Here is a 15,887-nt window from a genome sequence, read left to right as displayed (position 1 = left end):
TCGCTCTCTCTGTCTGCCTCGATCAGTCTATCTCTCGCTGTCTCTCTCTCTGTCTCTCTCTGTCTGTCTCGATCAGTCTATCTCTCACTGTCTCTCTCTCTCTGTCTCCCTCTGTCTGTCTCGATCAGTCTATCTCTCGCTGTCTCTCTCTCTGTCTCGATCAGTCTATCTCTCGCTGTCTCTCTCTCTGTCTGTCTCGATCAGTCTATCTCTCGCTGTCTCTCTCTCTCTGTCTCCCTCTGTCTGTTTCGATCAGTCTCTCTCGCTGTCTCTCTCTCTCTCTCTCTGTCTCCCTCTGTCTGTCTCGATCAGTCTCTCTCGCTGTCTCTCTCCCTCTGTCTGTCTCGATCAGTCTCTCTCGCTGTCTCTCTCTGTCTCTCTCTGTCTCCCTCTGTCTGTCTCGATCAGTCTCTCTCGCTGTCTCTCTCTCTGTCTCCCTCTGTCTGTCTCGACCAGTCTCTCTCGCTGTGTCTCTCTCTGTCTCCCTCTGTCTGTCTCGATCAGTCTCTCTCGCTGTCTCTCTCTCCCTCTGTCTGTCTCGATCAGTCTGTAGTTGTGTTTCTAATATTAAGAATCAGCAGTAGTCATAAATGGGATTCATTTTGTGAATCTCAAAGTGCTCTAACAGCAAGGGGAAACTCACCTCATCTGATCCATAAACCAGTGGTTTCCATTAGTTCCTACCCCTGACTGTGTCAGTGTGTGGTGGGTGTCATGTGTCTGCTGTGCATTGATGTGTGCGTTCTGTGTTCTGTGTCTCCTCTCTCTGCAGCCAGTGTATCAATCAGATCCTGGAGAGTGTCCACCACATGCACCAGCATGACATTGTGCACAGGGACCTCAAGGTGAGTAATCCATCACCATGGCAATGTGCAACACCTGTTTGGGAGGGGGGGCGTCATCATGCCCCCAACCCCCAAAGCCCTCCCACTGGCAACCTTACAGGGTCATATGCGTACACACATGCGTGTATACGTAAACCAATCAAAACTCGCACAAAATTGCACACACGTGAGCAATTTTTTTTTTTCTTTTCGGACGTCAGACAGAGAGTGACTGGGCTGGTGCTGATGAATTGTGGGTAGAGGCACTGAGCCAGACAGTGCATTTCAGGTGATTACCATCCCCCAGCCCGTCTCTCTGTCTCTCTGTCTCTCTCTCTCACTCTCTCTCTCTCTTCTCCTCCTCCCTCCCTCCCTCCCTCCCTCTGTATCTCTCTCTCTCTGTATCTCTCTCTCTCTGTATCTCTGACGAAAGCAGACGAACACCATTTGGCTGCTATTTATAGCCAGGGTGACATCACAGCGAATAGACACAAAGCTGGCTAGCCTGGTGATACTTATCACCATACTCCAGTATTAAAAATAGGAAAAACACTTCAAAGAGTTATTTTGTTTTTGTTTAGGTGAAAAACAGACCCATGCTTGACATTAAGGCATTACCTTTGTCAAGAGCAAGCCGTTTACGTGCTCTAGTCTACAAGATGAATGTTGAACATCACAGAGTGCCACTTGAATGTTCAGCTCTTATAAACTGCATCTTGTATCAACACCATTATTCTGAGTACATTTGCCAGTAAAACCATCCGTCATTCAGCTGGGAGGTGTTCCATGAAACTCAAATGCATTGTAACTACTGTTGCCATCAGATTGAGAGCCCTCCAACGCAGAGACCAGCAGTAAGTGAAGGGGAAATAATGAAGTGTGTGTTTTTGGTTTTACTATCCTTGTGGGATAGTAGAAAAGCTATTTTAGGCTCAGGGGTTAGTGTTAGGGTTGCAATTAGGGTTAGGGGTTAGGTTTAGTGTTAGTGTTAGGTTAAGGCTTAGGGGAAGTAGGATTTTGAATGGGAATCAATTGTTTGGTCCCCACAAGGAGAGTAAAACAATTGTGTGTATGATATTTGCTGTTACCATGGAGTGAGGCCTCGGACATTTTAAAGAAAGAGAGGGGGCCAGTTGCACTAGAGACATAGATAAAGACGAAGGGCTCTATTTTCATCTGACGTTAAAGGCAGCATTAGTGTCAAACACACGTTTGCAATTTCATCATGTAAAAACTAGCACACTGCCCATATGAAATAGAAGAAAGTCTTTGTTTCTGGACATTTTGAGCCTGTAATCGAAGCCACAAATGCTGATGCTCCAGATACTCAACTAGTCTAAAGAAGGCCAGTTTTATTGCCTCTTTAATCAGACCAACAGTTTTCATTGCAATGAAATCAATTAGCCTTTTAAAATGATAAACTTGGGTTAGCTAACACAACGTGCCATTGGAACACAGGAGTGATGGTTTCTGATAATGGGCCTCTGTACGCCTATGAAGATATTCCATAAAGAATCTGCCTTTCCAGCTACAATAGTCATTTACAACATGAATAATGTCTACACTGTATTTCTGATCAATTTGGTGTTATTTTAATGGACAAAAAAAATTAGCTTTTCTTTCAAAAACAAGGACATTTCTAAGTGACCCCAAACTTTTGTACGGTAGTGTACATGGAGGGAAAGAAGAGATGAACACCACCAAACACACACACACACACACACACACACACACACACACACACACACACACACACAAAGAGACTATTACAATGGGCTGGCTGCCTGCATGGCATCTCCAGAGGCTGAATTTCTGAAGGTAAACAAGGGAAGAGAAAGGGGGAGGAGAGAGGTGCTGGTGGCAGCCGGGTTACCATGGAAACCTGTATGACGTCACACTGCTGCAGCGCCAGTGTAGAGACTAATTCATCCCGACGGTTGTCATCTCTCGCGCTCTGTCTTTCTGTCTCTCCTCTGTCTGTCTACTCCCTCTTTCTCTCTCCTCTGCCCTTTACCTCTTTCTCTGTTCTCCAGGTCTCTATTGCACTCTGTCTCTCTCCCATTCTCTTTCTCTCTGTATCCCTCTCTCCTGAGAGAGAGAGACTTAGCAAAAGTGTCACGCGCCCGTCGCAGCATGAATCAAACTGAGCCAGGCCCAAGAGGGCCCTCGGCACCGCATTGAAGCTCATACCCAATTACATTCACGCCCCTCTCTGACCCCCAGTGGTACACTCCATGTATGTCCACCCACTTCATGCCTGTCTTCATTTTCACCTACAGTACATTTTTTTCATGGAATTTCTGAGCGAGATACGGGTCATGTTTTGCGGTCAGCGTACATGGACCTCACAGTTCCGTTGAATGACTCAACTCTGTCTGTGACTTTTATATTATAGCCTCTTGAAGGAGTTTGTTCTTCAATTAGTTTCGCCTCATTGATTGATTCTCTTTATCTTTCTCTGTGGTTTTGCTCTGGTCTGTAGCCAGAAAACCTGCTCCTGGCCAGTAAGCTGAAGGGAGCTGCAGTGAAGTTGGCTGACTTTGGGCTGGCCATTGACGTGCAGGGAGACGAGCAAGCATGGTTCGGTAAGATGGGTGATCAGTACACTGGGCTTTAATGGTCGTGTCACTGATCTTACTACTGCAGTCCTCTGGGCTAATGACAATTCTTTACCTCCTCCTTTCTCCTCCCACTCATCCCTCTCCTCTTTCTGCATTATCAGGTGCTCATCTCTCTGCCTATCATCCCTCCATCTCTCACTGACTGGCATGATGTCACTTGGTATTTACACATCAAAGTAGTGAGGCCAGAAGTTGTTCAGTATTGATAGTAGGGCTCCTCACCTTTAATCGGAGACCTATTTGATTTGTTCCCCCCGTGTCTACCTTTCAAGTCAGAGCAGTTTGAACCTGTCACTTCCACCAGACCCCAGAGAGAAACCAGGGCCAGCAGGCCTTCACTGAGTACCCACATACATTAATATATGTTTATTAGATCAGTGTAAAGGAATCCGCTCCAAATTGGCAGAATTGGTTTTATCTTGCCAAAGTGCCCACTCCAGGGACAGACTGGACATCTCTGAATGGAAGCCTGGCTGGTTCCTTGGTGTCAGATCAGAATGCTACTCATTAATACTGCCATACCAAGCAAAAGAGCAGTAACTGCACATTTGGTCAAAAATGTGTTATTTACATTTTTTTATACATTAAATACAGTTGAAGTCAGAAGTTTACATACACTTAGGTTGGAGTCAATAAAACTTGTTTTTCAACCACTCCACAAACTTCTTGTTAACAAACTATAGTTTTGGCAAGTCAGTTAGGACATCTACTTTGTGATTGACACAATTCATTTTTCCAACAATTGTTTACAGACAGATTATTTCACTTATAATTCACTGTATCACAATTCCAGTGGGTCAGAAGTTTACATACACTAAGTTGACTGTGCCTTTAAACAGCTTGGAAAATTCCAGAAAATTATGTCATGGCTTTAGAAGCTTCTGACATCATTTGAGTCAATTGAAGGTGTACCTGTGTATGTATTTCAAGGCCTACCTTCAAACTCTGTGCCTCTTTGCTTGACATCATGGGTAAATCAAAATAAATCAGCCAAGAACTCAGAAAGAAATTGTAGACCTCCACAAGTCTTGGGAGCAATTTCCAAATGCCTGAAGGTACCGTGTTCATCTGTACAAACAATAGTACGCAAGTATAAACACCATGGGACCACGCAGCCGTCATACAGCTCAGGAAGGAGACGCGTTCTGTCTCCTAGAGATGAACGTACTTTCGTACAAAAAGTACTAATCAATCCCAGAACAACAGCAAAGGACCGTTTGAAGATGCTGGAGGAAACAGGTACAAAAGTATCTACATCCACAGTAAAACGAGTCCTATATCGACATAACCTGAAAGGCTGCTCAGCAAGGAAGAAGCCACTGCTCCAAAACCACCATTAAAAAGCCAGATTACAGTTTGCAACCACACATGGTGACAAAGATCGTACTTTTTGGAGAAATGTCCTGATGAAACAAAAATAGAATTGTTTGGCGATAATGACCATCATTATGTTTGGTGGAAAAAGAGGGAGGCTTGCAAGCCGAAGAACACCATCCCAACTGAGAAGCACAGGGGTGGCAGCATCATGTTGTGGGGGGGCTTTGCTGCAGAAGGGACTGGTGCACTTCACAAAATAGATGGCATCATAAGCACATTTATGTGAATATATTGAATCAACATCTCAAGACATCAGTCAGGAAGTTAAAGCTTGGTCACAAATTGGTCTTCCAATGACTCCAAGCATACTTCCAAAGTTGTGGCAAAATGGCTTAAGGACAAGAAAGTCAAGGTATTGGAGTGGCCATCACAAAGCCCTGACCTCAATCCTATAGAACATTTTTGGGCAGAACTGAAAAAGCGTGTGCGAGCAAGGAGTCCTACAAACCTGACTCAGTTACACCAGCTCTGTCAAGAGGGATGGGACTAAATTCACCCAACTTATTGTGGGAAGCTTGTGGAAGGTTACCTGAAATGTTTGATCCAAGTTAAACAATTTAAAGGCAATGCTACCAAATACTAATTGAGTGTATGTAAACTTCTGACCCACTGGGAATGTGATGACAAAAAAAAGCTTAAATAAATCCTTCTCTCTGCTATTATTCTGACATTTCACATTCTTAAAATAAATTGGTGATCCTAACTAAGACAAGGAATTTGTACTAGGATTAAATGTCAGGAATGAGGAAAAACTGACTTTAAATGTACTTGGCTAAGGTGTACATAAACCTCCGACTTCAACTGTACATGCTTTATCATGTGGACAAATATCCTGTTGTGTTATGGAGAAAATGGGGGTTCATGTTAGCAGGATGAGCAAAAAGTTAAAGTGAAACCAAGGAAAAAGGCAGTGACTTCCATCACACACGTCAGTTATTGCCTTTTACCTTGGTTTCACTGAGCTTTGATCTACGGTGTCTACGGTAAACCTTGGTATTATTTATTGTTCTTTGCTGATACAAGTCTCAAACTATATGACACTGACAGCCACATACCAATAAATACACTAACACGAGATTGTATTCAAAACAAATCGTCATGGAAACATATTCCAGTGGGTATAACAAGCAAGAAGGCGGTAACTGCAGTCTAGGGTCAAAGGTCATGTCAGAGGTCAGGATCATTATGAATAAAAAAGTACCTCATAGTAAGATAACCACATCTCCAACGATCTACCTATAATTAATTTGTCTGGACAATAAAAAAACCCCTCTCAGTTTCACTGTAGGGCAGAGTAGAGCTCTCCTGAATGGGGATGATAGAACGCTGTGTTGGTACACTTCTCTTGCAATGTCTTTACATTAGATCCTAGACTGTGTTGTTTAATTCCTTTTGACACGTTATTTGCTGCTGTAGGTTTTGCAGGCACTCCAGGCTACCTCTCTCCAGAGGTCTTGAGGAAGGACCCCTACGGCAAGCCGGTGGATATCTGGGCCTGTGGTGAGTGACTCCCTCCTTCAATGTGTGCGTGCGCTTGTGTGTGTGTGTAATAACCCCACCCCCCCGTGTGTGTTCTGTGTTCAGGTGTTGTCCTGTACATTCTCCTGGTGGGCTACCCTCCCTTCTGGGATGAAGATCAGCACAAGCTCTATCAGCAGATCAAGGCTGGGGCCTACGATGTGAGTAGTGACCATCTGCCCCCCTCCCCCCTCTCTGTTTACCATTCACCTCTATGAGATTAGAACAGATTTGTGTGTGCATGATTATATTATGTTGAATTCACTGAGAGACCAGTGTGTATGTGTGCATGCAGAGCATGCGGAGTGGTGTTGGGAAGCAGCGGAGTGGTGTTGGGATGCAGCGGAGTGGTGTTGGGATGCAGCGGAGTGGTGTTGGGATGCAGCGGAGTGGTGTTGGGAAGCAGCAGAGTGGTGTTGGGAAGCAGCGGAGTGGTGTTGGGAAGCAGCGGAGTGGTGTTGGGAAGCAGCGGAGTGGTGTTGGGATGCAGCGGAGTGGTGTTGGGATGCAGCGGAGTGGTGTTGGGATGCAGCGGAGTGGTGTTGGGATGCAGCGGAGTGGTGTTGGGATGCAGCGGAGTGGTGTTGGGATGCAGCGGAGTGGTGTTGGGATGCAGCGGAGTGGTGTTGGGATGCAGCGGAGTGGTGTTGGGATGCAGCGGAGTGGTGTTGGGATGCAGCGGAGTGGTGTTGGGAAGCAGCGGAGTGGTGTTGGGAAGCAGCGGAGTGGTGTTGGGAAGCAGCGGAGTGGTGTTGGGAAGCAGCGGAGTGGTGTTGGGAAGCAGCGGAGTGGTGTTGGGAAGCAGCGGAGTGGTGTTGGGAAGCAGCGGAGTGGTGTTGGGATGCAGCGGAGTGGTGTTGGGATGCAGCGGAGTGGTGTTGGGATGCAGCGGAGTGGTGTTGGGATGCAGCAGCGTGGTGTTGGGATGCAGCGGAGTGGTGTTGGGATGCAGCGGAGTGGTGTTGGGATGCAGCGGAGTGGTGTTGGGATGCAGCGGAGTGGTGTTGGGATGCAGCGGAGTGGTGTTGGGATGCAGCGGAGTGGTGTTGGGATGCAGCGGAGTGGTGTTGGGATGCAGCGGAGTGGTGTTGGGATGCAGCGGAGTGGTGTTGGGATGCAGCGGAGTGGTGTTGGGATGCAGCGGAATGGTGTTGGGAAGCAGCGGAGTGGTGTTGGGAAGCAGCGGAGTGGTGTTGGGATGCAGCGGAGTGGTGTTGGGAAGCAGCGGAGTGGTGTTGGGAAGCAGCGGAGTGGTGTTGGGATGCAGCGGAGTGGTGTTGGGATGCAGCGGAGTGGTGTTGGGATGCAGCGGAGTGGTGTTGGGATGCAGCGGAATGGTGTTGGGAAGCAGCGGAGTGGTGTTGGGAAGCAGCGGAGTGGTGTTGGGATGCAGCGGAGTGGTGTTGGGAAGCAGCGGAGTGGTGTTGGGAAGCAGCGGAGTGGTGTTGGGATGCAGCGGAGTGGTGTTGGGATGCAGCGGAGTGGTGTTGGGATGCAGCGGAGTGGTGTTGGGAAGCAGCGGAGTGGTGTTGGGATGCAGCGGAGTGGTGTTGGGATGCAGCGGAGTGGTGTTGGGAAGCAGCGGAGTGGTGTTGGGATGCAGCGGAGTGGTGTTGGGATGCAGCGGAGTGGTGTTGGGAAGCAGCGGAGTGGTGTTGGGAAGCAGCGGAGTGGTGTTGGGAAGCAGCGGAGTGGTGTTGGGAAGCAGCGGAGTGGTGTTGGGAAGCAGCGGAGTGGTGTTGGGAAGCAGCGGAGTGGTGTTGGGATGCAGCGGAGTGGTGTTGGGATGCAGCGGAGTGGTGTTGGGATGCAGCGGAGTGGTGTTGGGATGCAGCAGCGTGGTGTTGGGATGCAGCGGAGTGGTGTTGGGATGCAGCGGAGTGGTGTTGGGATGCAGCGGAGTGGTGTTGGGATGCAGCGGAGTGGTGTTGGGATGCAGCGGAGTGGTGTTGGGATGCAGCGGAGTGGTGTTGGGATGCAGCGGAGTGGTGTTGGGATGCAGCGGAGTGGTGTTGGGATGCAGCGGAGTGGTGTTGGGATGCAGCGGAGTGGTGTTGGGATGCAGCGGAATGGTGTTGGGAAGCAGCGGAGTGGTGTTGGGAAGCAGCGGAGTGGTGTTGGGATGCAGCGGAGTGGTGTTGGGAAGCAGCGGAGTGGTGTTGGGAAGCAGCGGAGTGGTGTTGGGATGCAGCGGAGTGGTGTTGGGATGCAGCGGAGTGGTGTTGGGATGCAGCGGAGTGGTGTTGGGATGCAGCGGAATGGTGTTGGGAAGCAGCGGAGTGGTGTTGGGAAGCAGCGGAGTGGTGTTGGGATGCAGCGGAGTGGTGTTGGGAAGCAGCGGAGTGGTGTTGGGAAGCAGCGGAGTGGTGTTGGGATGCAGCGGAGTGGTGTTGGGATGCAGCGGAGTGGTGTTGGGATGCAGCGGAGTGGTGTTGGGATGCAGCGGAGTGGTGTTGGGAAGCAGCGGAGTGGTGTTGGGATGCAGCGGAGTGGTGTTGGGATGCAGCGGAGTGGTGTTGGGAAGCAGCGGAGTGGTGTTGGGATGCAGCGGAGTGGTGTTGGGAAGCAGCGGAGTGGTGTTGGGAAGCAGCGGAGTGGTGTTGGGATGCAGCGGAGTGGTGTTGGGATGCAGCGGAGTGGTGTTGGGATGCAGCGGAATGGTGTTGGGAAGCAGCGGAGTGGTGTTGGGTTGGGCTTAAAGGAGCTTTTAGCAGCACTCAGGCCATTAACACTAAACTGATGGGAGGAGAGGGGAAAGAGCTCAAAAGAGAGTGTGTGCCTGTCTGAGTGCATACATACCCTTCAGGTCCCCGTAATGACCGAAACGGTCCCGGTCCAGATTTTGCTCTCGTTAATTTTTAATTGGCTGCGATAGAGCTGTGTTTTCTGCCCATTGAGGCTGTCAGAGTGACCCTCTGCAGTTACTAACCCAGGGGGAGGGGCCTAGGAGACTCTACTGCACTGTGGCAGCCCCAGGATACAACTCAAAAGGAATACAAGCTAACAGGGAGGCTCTGATGTGTATACATGCAGCAGGACTGTGTTTTGTATTCTTTCTGTATACCTTTGGTTTAGGGCCTGGGAGAGCTGGTTCTACTAAATCAAATCAAATTTGATCCGTCACATACACATATTTAGCAGATGTATTTTGGGTGTAGTGAAATGCTTGTGTTCCTATATCCAACTGTGCAGTAGCATCTAACAAGTAGCTGTTAACCAGATAGTTACTAACTACCTCCTAATTCAGGTTCAGATGTGTTACAACTGGGTTGGAGCAAAAACCTGAACAGCTAGTAGCTCTCCAGGAGGATGGTTGGCCACCTCTGGTTAGCACTTTATTCAACTCATACAGTCTACTCCTGTCTTGACCATTGTCCTATCAGATCTGATTGGATGAGGTGTAATGCAACTGAATAAACATGGATTGTTTTTGGCTTCAGTAATTGATTTGATGCAATCTTTTCCGATGTGGCAATGTCCAAGTACGCCTCGACTTTCAATTTATGATTCAATTTATTTATATTTGTATCTAGTTTAATTTGCTGTCTGAAAGCACCATTCAGTTCAATTATATTTCCTCATAAGTCCTCGTAATTAGATAGCAGGCTTCGTTGTTTGGCATCTCTGCAATGTGGGCAGATTTTTTTTGCGCCCTGAGAGAATGTGTGTACTCTCTGTGTGTGTGTTTGTGTGTCTGTGTGTGATTGCAGTGTGTGTGTGTGTACGTGTGCGAACACGGGTGCGCGTGTGTACCCATTTCTGGTGTGCATGTTTGTTTGTAATGTGTCTGCGTGTGACGGAGAGCTGCAGTCTGGAAGCAATGTGATTATGAGGACCAGCCAGGGCATTAGTTTGGGCGGCCGAATGAAGTGGAAAGGCCCACCATGACCAGCACTACCTCCTCCTCCTCCTCCTCAATATCTCTACCATAGTACTCACTAATTCAATGAGTCTCAATCACAAAGAGCCTCGTGCTGTGGAACCCTTGACTTTTTCCACATTTCGTTACATTACAGCCTTATTCTAAAATGTATTCAGTAGTTTTTCCCCCTTCATCAATCTACACACAATACTCCATAATGACAAAGCAAAAACAGGTTTTTAGAAATGTTTGCTAGCAAAAACTGAAATATCATATTTACATAAGAATTCAGACCCTTTACTCAATACTTTGTTGAAGCACCTTTGGCAGTGATTACAGCCTTGAGTCTTCTTGGGAATGTCACTAGAAGCTTGGCACACCTGTATTTGGCGAGTTTCTCCCATTCTTCTCTGCAGATCCTCTCAAGCTCTGTCAGGTTGGATGGGGAGCATCGCTGCCCAGCTATTTTCAGGTGTCTCCAGAGATGTTCGATTGGGTTCAATTCCGGGCTCTGGCTGGGCCACTCAAGGACATTCTGAGACTTGTCCCGAAGCCATTCCTGCGTTGTCTTGGCTGTGTGCTTAGGGTGGTTGTCATGTTGGAAGGTGAACCTTCGCCCCAGTCTGAGGTCCTGAGTGCTCTGGAGCAGGTTTTCATCAAGGATCTTTCAGTACTTTGCTCTGTTTATCTTTGCCTCGATCCTGACTAGTCTCCCAGTCCCTGCTGCTGAAAAACATCCCCACAGCATGATGCTACGACCACCATGCTTCACCATAGGGATGGTGCCGGTTTCCTCCAGACGTGATGCTTGGCATTTAGGCCAAAGAGATCAATCCTGGTTTCATCAGACCAGAGAATCTTGTTTCTCATGATCTGAGAGTCCTTTAGGTGCCTTTTGGTAAACTCCAAGTGGGCTGTCATGTGCCTTTTACTGAGGAATGTTTTCCGTCTGACCACTCTACCATAAAGGCCTGATGGTGGAGTGCTGCAGAGATGGTTGTCCTTCTGGAAGGTTCTCCCATCTCCACAGCGGAACTCTAGAACTCTGTCAGAGTGACCATGGGGTTCTTGGTCACCTCCCTGACCAAGGCCTTTTACATATATTTAAAAAAAAAAAAAACTTTATTCAACTAGGCAAGTGAGTCAAGACCAAATTCTTATTTTACAATGACGGCCTACCCCGGGCCAAACCCTCCCCTAACCCGGACGACGCTGGGCCAATTGTGCGCCACACTTCTCTCCCGATTGCTCAGTTTGGCAGGGCGGCCAGCTCTAGGAAGAGTCATGGTGGTTTCAATCTTCTTTCATTTAAGATTCATGGAGGCCACTATGTTCTTGGGGACCTTCAATGCTGCAGATATTTTTTGGTACTCTTTCCCAGATCTGTGCCTTGACACAATCCTGTCTCGGAGCTCTATGGACAATTGCTTTGCCTCGGAGCTCTATGGACAATTCCTTTGCCTCATGGCTTGGTTTTTGCTCGGACATGCACTGTCAACTGTGGGGCATTATATAGACAGGTGTGTGTCTTAGCAAATCATGTCCAATCAATTGAATTTACCACAGGTGGACTCCAATCAAGTTGTAGAAACATCTCAAGAATGATCAATGGAAACAGGATGCACCTGAGCTCAATTTTGAGGCTCATAGCAAAGGGCCTGAATACTTATGTAAATAAGGTATTTCAGTTTTTTATTTTTAATACATTTGCAAACATTCTAAAAACCTTTTCTCTTTTTGTCATTATAGGGTATTGTGTAGATTGATGAGGATTTGTATTTATTTAATCAATTTTAGAATACGGCTGTAATGTAACAGAATATGGAAAAAGTCAAGGGGTCTGAATACTTTCCGAAGGCACTGTAATGTGGATGCTATGATGATTACAGGTAGTCCTGAATGAATTGTGAATAATGATGAGAAAGTTACAAATGCTCAAATATCATACCCCCAAGACATGCTAACCTCTCACCATTACAATAACAGGGGATGTTAGCATTTTATATCATACCCCCCCAGACATGCTAACCTCTCACCATTACTATAACAGGGGAGGTTAGCATTTTATATCATACCCCCAAGACATGCTAACCTCTCCCCATTACTATAACAGGGGAGGTTAGCATTTTATATCATACCCCCAAGACATACTAACCTCTCACCATTACAATAACAGGGGAGGTTAGCATTTTATATCATACCCCCAAGACATGCTAACCTCTCACCATTACAATAACAGGGGAGGTTAGAATTTTATATCATACCCCCAAGACATACTAACCTCTCACCATTACTATAACAGGGGAGGTTAGCATTTTATATCATACCCCCAAGACATACTAACCTCTCCCCATTACTATAACAGGGGGGGTTAGCATTTTATACCATACCCCCAAGACATACTAACCTCTCACCATTACTATAACAGGGGAGGTTAGCATTTTATATCATACCCCCAAGACATACTAACCTCTCACCATTACTATAACAGGGGAGGTTAGCATTTTATATCATACCCCCAAGACATACTAACCTCTCACCATTACAATAACAGGGGAGGTTAGCATTTTATATCATACCCCCCCAGACATGCTAACCTCTCACCATTACTATAACAGGGGAGGTTAGCATTTTATATCATACCCCCAAGACATGCTAACCTCTCCCCATTACTATAACAGGGGAGGTTAGCATTTTATATCATACCCCCAAGACATACTAACCTCTCACCATTACAATAACAGGGGAGGTTAGCATTTTATATCATACCCCCAAGACATGCTAACCTCTCACCATTACAATAACAGGGGAGGTTAGCATTTTATATCATACCCCCAAGACATACTAACCTCTCACTATTACTATAACAGGGGAGGTTAGCATTTTATATCATACCCCCAAGACATACTAACATCTCCCCATTACTATAACAGGGGGGGTTAGCATTTTATATCATACCCCCAAGACATACTAACCTCTCACCATTACTATAACAGGGGAGGTTAGCATTTTATATCATACCCCCAAGACATACTAACCTCTCACCATTACTATAACAGGGGAGGTTAGCATTTTATATCATACCCCCAAGACATACTAACCTCTCACCATTACAATAACAGGGGAGGTTAGCATTTTATATCATACCCCCAAGACATACTAACCTCTCACCATTACAATAACAGGGGAGGTTAGCATTTTATATCATACCCCCAAGACATGCTAACCTCTCACCATTACAATAACAGGGGAGGTTAGCATTTTATATCATAACCCCAAGACATGCTAACCTCTCACCATTACAATAACAGGGGAGGTTAGCATTTTATATCATAACCCCAAGACATGCTAACCTCTCACCATTACAATAACAGGGGAGGTTAGCATTTTATATCATACCCCCAAGACATACTAACCTCTCCCCATTACTATAACAGGGGAGGTTAGCATTTTATATCATACCCCCAAGACATACTAACCTCTCACCATTACAATAACAGGGGAGGTTAGCATTTTATATCATACCCCCAAGACATACTAACCTCTCACCATTACAATAACAGGGGAGGTTAGCATTTTATATCATACCCCCAAGACATACTAACCTCTCACCATTACAATAACAGGGGAGGTTAGCATTTTATATCATACCCCCAAGACATACTAACCTCTCACCATTACAATAACAGGGGAGGTTAGCATTTTATATCATACCCCCAAGACATACTAACCTCTCCCCATTACTATAACAGAGGAGGTTAGCATTTTTTTGGAGTATGATATTTATGCCTCTGTAACTTTCTTACTCATCATTATTCACGATTCATTCAGGATTATCTGTAATCATGGTAGCAACCACATACTTCACTGGACTACATTAATACACATATAAGATTATTTGTCCCAATACTTTTGGTCTCCTAAAATGGGGTGACTGTACAGAAAGTGCTGTAATTTATAGACGGTTTACCCGATATGGATGAAAATACCCTCTGCACTTTAACCTCATTGTCATTGCATCCTTTCAAATCCAAAAGTGCTGGAGTACAGAGCCAAAACAACAAAGCATGTCACTGTCCCAATACTTTTGGAACTCACTGTATGTTTATCTGTGTATTTGTCGTTGTACCGTATTTACTTAATGTGCATCTCTAATGATTTATCCTCCTCTTTCTCTTTCTCTCTCTCTATCTCTCTCTCTCTCTCTCTCTCACCCCCCCTCCCCTCGCTCCCTCCCTCCCAGTTCCCCTCCCCAGAGTGGGACACAGTGACCCCCGAAGCCAAGAACCTGATCAACCAGATGTTGACCATCAACCCTGCCAAGAGGATCACTGCTGACCAGGCTCTCAAGCACCCATGGATCTGCGTAAGTCACCCCATCACCAGGCTATCACTCACACGCTGTTACATTTATGGTAACGTTGGCCCCATTTTACCTTCATAACTGGTGCTGTGATGGCGTAATCATTGATTTATTGTTACTTCTCTGCTCCTCTTCCCCCGACCAGCAACGTTCCACAGTGGCTTCCATGATGCACCGCCAAGAGACTGTGGAGTGCCTGCGCAAGTTTAACGCCAGGAGAAAACTCAAGGTGAGTGTGTACAGACACGGACACTCACTTGGGTGCACACACATATATCCAATCGGTTGTGTTTGAGAGATTGTATATTATCCCCTGTTCTACCTCTGTATTCTGTCTTCTCCAGGGAGCCATCCTCACCACCATGCTGGTGACCAGAAACTTCTCAGGTGAGGGGGGCATCTGGGTCTTCACATTTAGAATGGCATTAGTGTTCTTCTGCGTTCTAGTCCGTCAAAGTAATCCAAAGATAGGCAATAATACATTTCTGTGTGTTCAGAGGTTTAGTGTCCTTACCTCGGATTGAATTTCCCTCGGAGAGGAAACTGCCTTGAACACTCTCTCAACCACTTCCCTAAGTAGATGCATTGAGCTTTTTGTTCTTATATCCACTTTATAAATAAGATAGTGACATTTATAATAAGGAGCATTGTAGTGTGCAGATGTTTGTCCTTGTATACATCCACAACCCACCTGCGTGCCAAGGAATACTGGGATACTAAGTTCTATGGCCCACGTTTCCTGGCTAATTGAGACATTTCAGACTATAATTTCAAATCCCAGCAGTACGTAAAGAGCTTATCTCAGCCTCGTCTGAAGGCAACTCTATAAAGCACTATCGTGGAGGACAGACATTTGACATAGAGCTCTCTGCTCGTAAGAAAGTAGTGTTGTGTGTACAATGTTGCTTCATAACACTGCATAACTGTCACTTGTTGATCTCAGTGTTTTTTTGTGGCAATCTTTTGTTATAGTCGTTTGTGATCAATGATAGGCCATTGAAGTTTTTTTTGTTAACATCGATTGTGCACACTGGGGTAAGTATCGGTAGGATATACAGCTTGTAGACCATGGATATATCTGCCCGCCCACCTCACATCATCTATGAGATGAAAAAGGTGGGTGAGTGGTGTGAACGGGGGGGGCACTTAAAGAAGTAAGTGACACTGTGCTCTAGAGAGGCCACGCCTCCTGCCTGGTTGGTCCCTCCCAACTGAATGCCTCTCTGTCCAATAGTGGGCCGACAGCACACCAGCCCTGCGGCCACCACCAGCACAGCTGCTCTTGCTTCAGAAGGTATGTTAGTCAGGGCAGGGGAGCCGCA

The 15,887-nt window shown here is 46.5% G+C and overlaps 1 protein-coding gene and 1 long non-coding RNA gene across 24 annotated transcripts in view; one reads left to right on the top strand and one right to left on the bottom strand.

The window, feature by feature from the left end:
• Positions 1-15,887, top strand: part of LOC118369681 (calcium/calmodulin-dependent protein kinase type II subunit gamma) — a 112,719-nt gene that overhangs the window by 66,672 nt on the left and 30,160 nt on the right. For 16 of the 23 annotated variants that reach the window (XM_052498538.1, XM_052498539.1, XM_052498542.1 and 13 more), the window contains exons 6-13: positions 773-845; positions 3,307-3,409; positions 6,239-6,322; positions 6,407-6,501; positions 14,446-14,568; positions 14,711-14,794; positions 14,910-14,952; positions 15,800-15,859. In XM_052498538.1, the coding sequence (XP_052354498.1) occupies positions 773-845; positions 3,307-3,409; positions 6,239-6,322; positions 6,407-6,501; positions 14,446-14,568; positions 14,711-14,794; positions 14,910-14,952; positions 15,800-15,859 (665 nt within the window). The remainder of the gene's footprint in view (positions 1-772; positions 846-3,306; positions 3,410-6,238; positions 6,323-6,406; positions 6,502-14,445; positions 14,569-14,710; positions 14,795-14,909; positions 14,953-15,799; positions 15,860-15,887) is intronic. The other 7 variants (XM_052498543.1, XM_052498545.1, XM_052498540.1 and 4 more) reach the window with 1 other exon arrangement.
• Positions 11,302-12,648, bottom strand: LOC127916507 (uncharacterized). The gene is made up of 3 exons (XR_008095085.1): positions 12,610-12,648; positions 12,484-12,546; positions 11,302-12,357 (listed from the first exon to the last, which is right to left on the bottom strand). It is a non-coding gene; the product is annotated as an uncharacterized LOC127916507 (long non-coding RNA).

Source organism: Oncorhynchus keta, chromosome 36 (assembly GCF_023373465.1).
Source record: "Oncorhynchus keta strain PuntledgeMale-10-30-2019 chromosome 36, Oket_V2, whole genome shotgun sequence".
Taxonomy (NCBI): Eukaryota; Metazoa; Chordata; class Actinopteri; order Salmoniformes; family Salmonidae; genus Oncorhynchus; species Oncorhynchus keta.
Note: the sequence above shows the minus strand (reverse complement) of the source record. Positions and strands in the feature narration are given on the sequence as shown.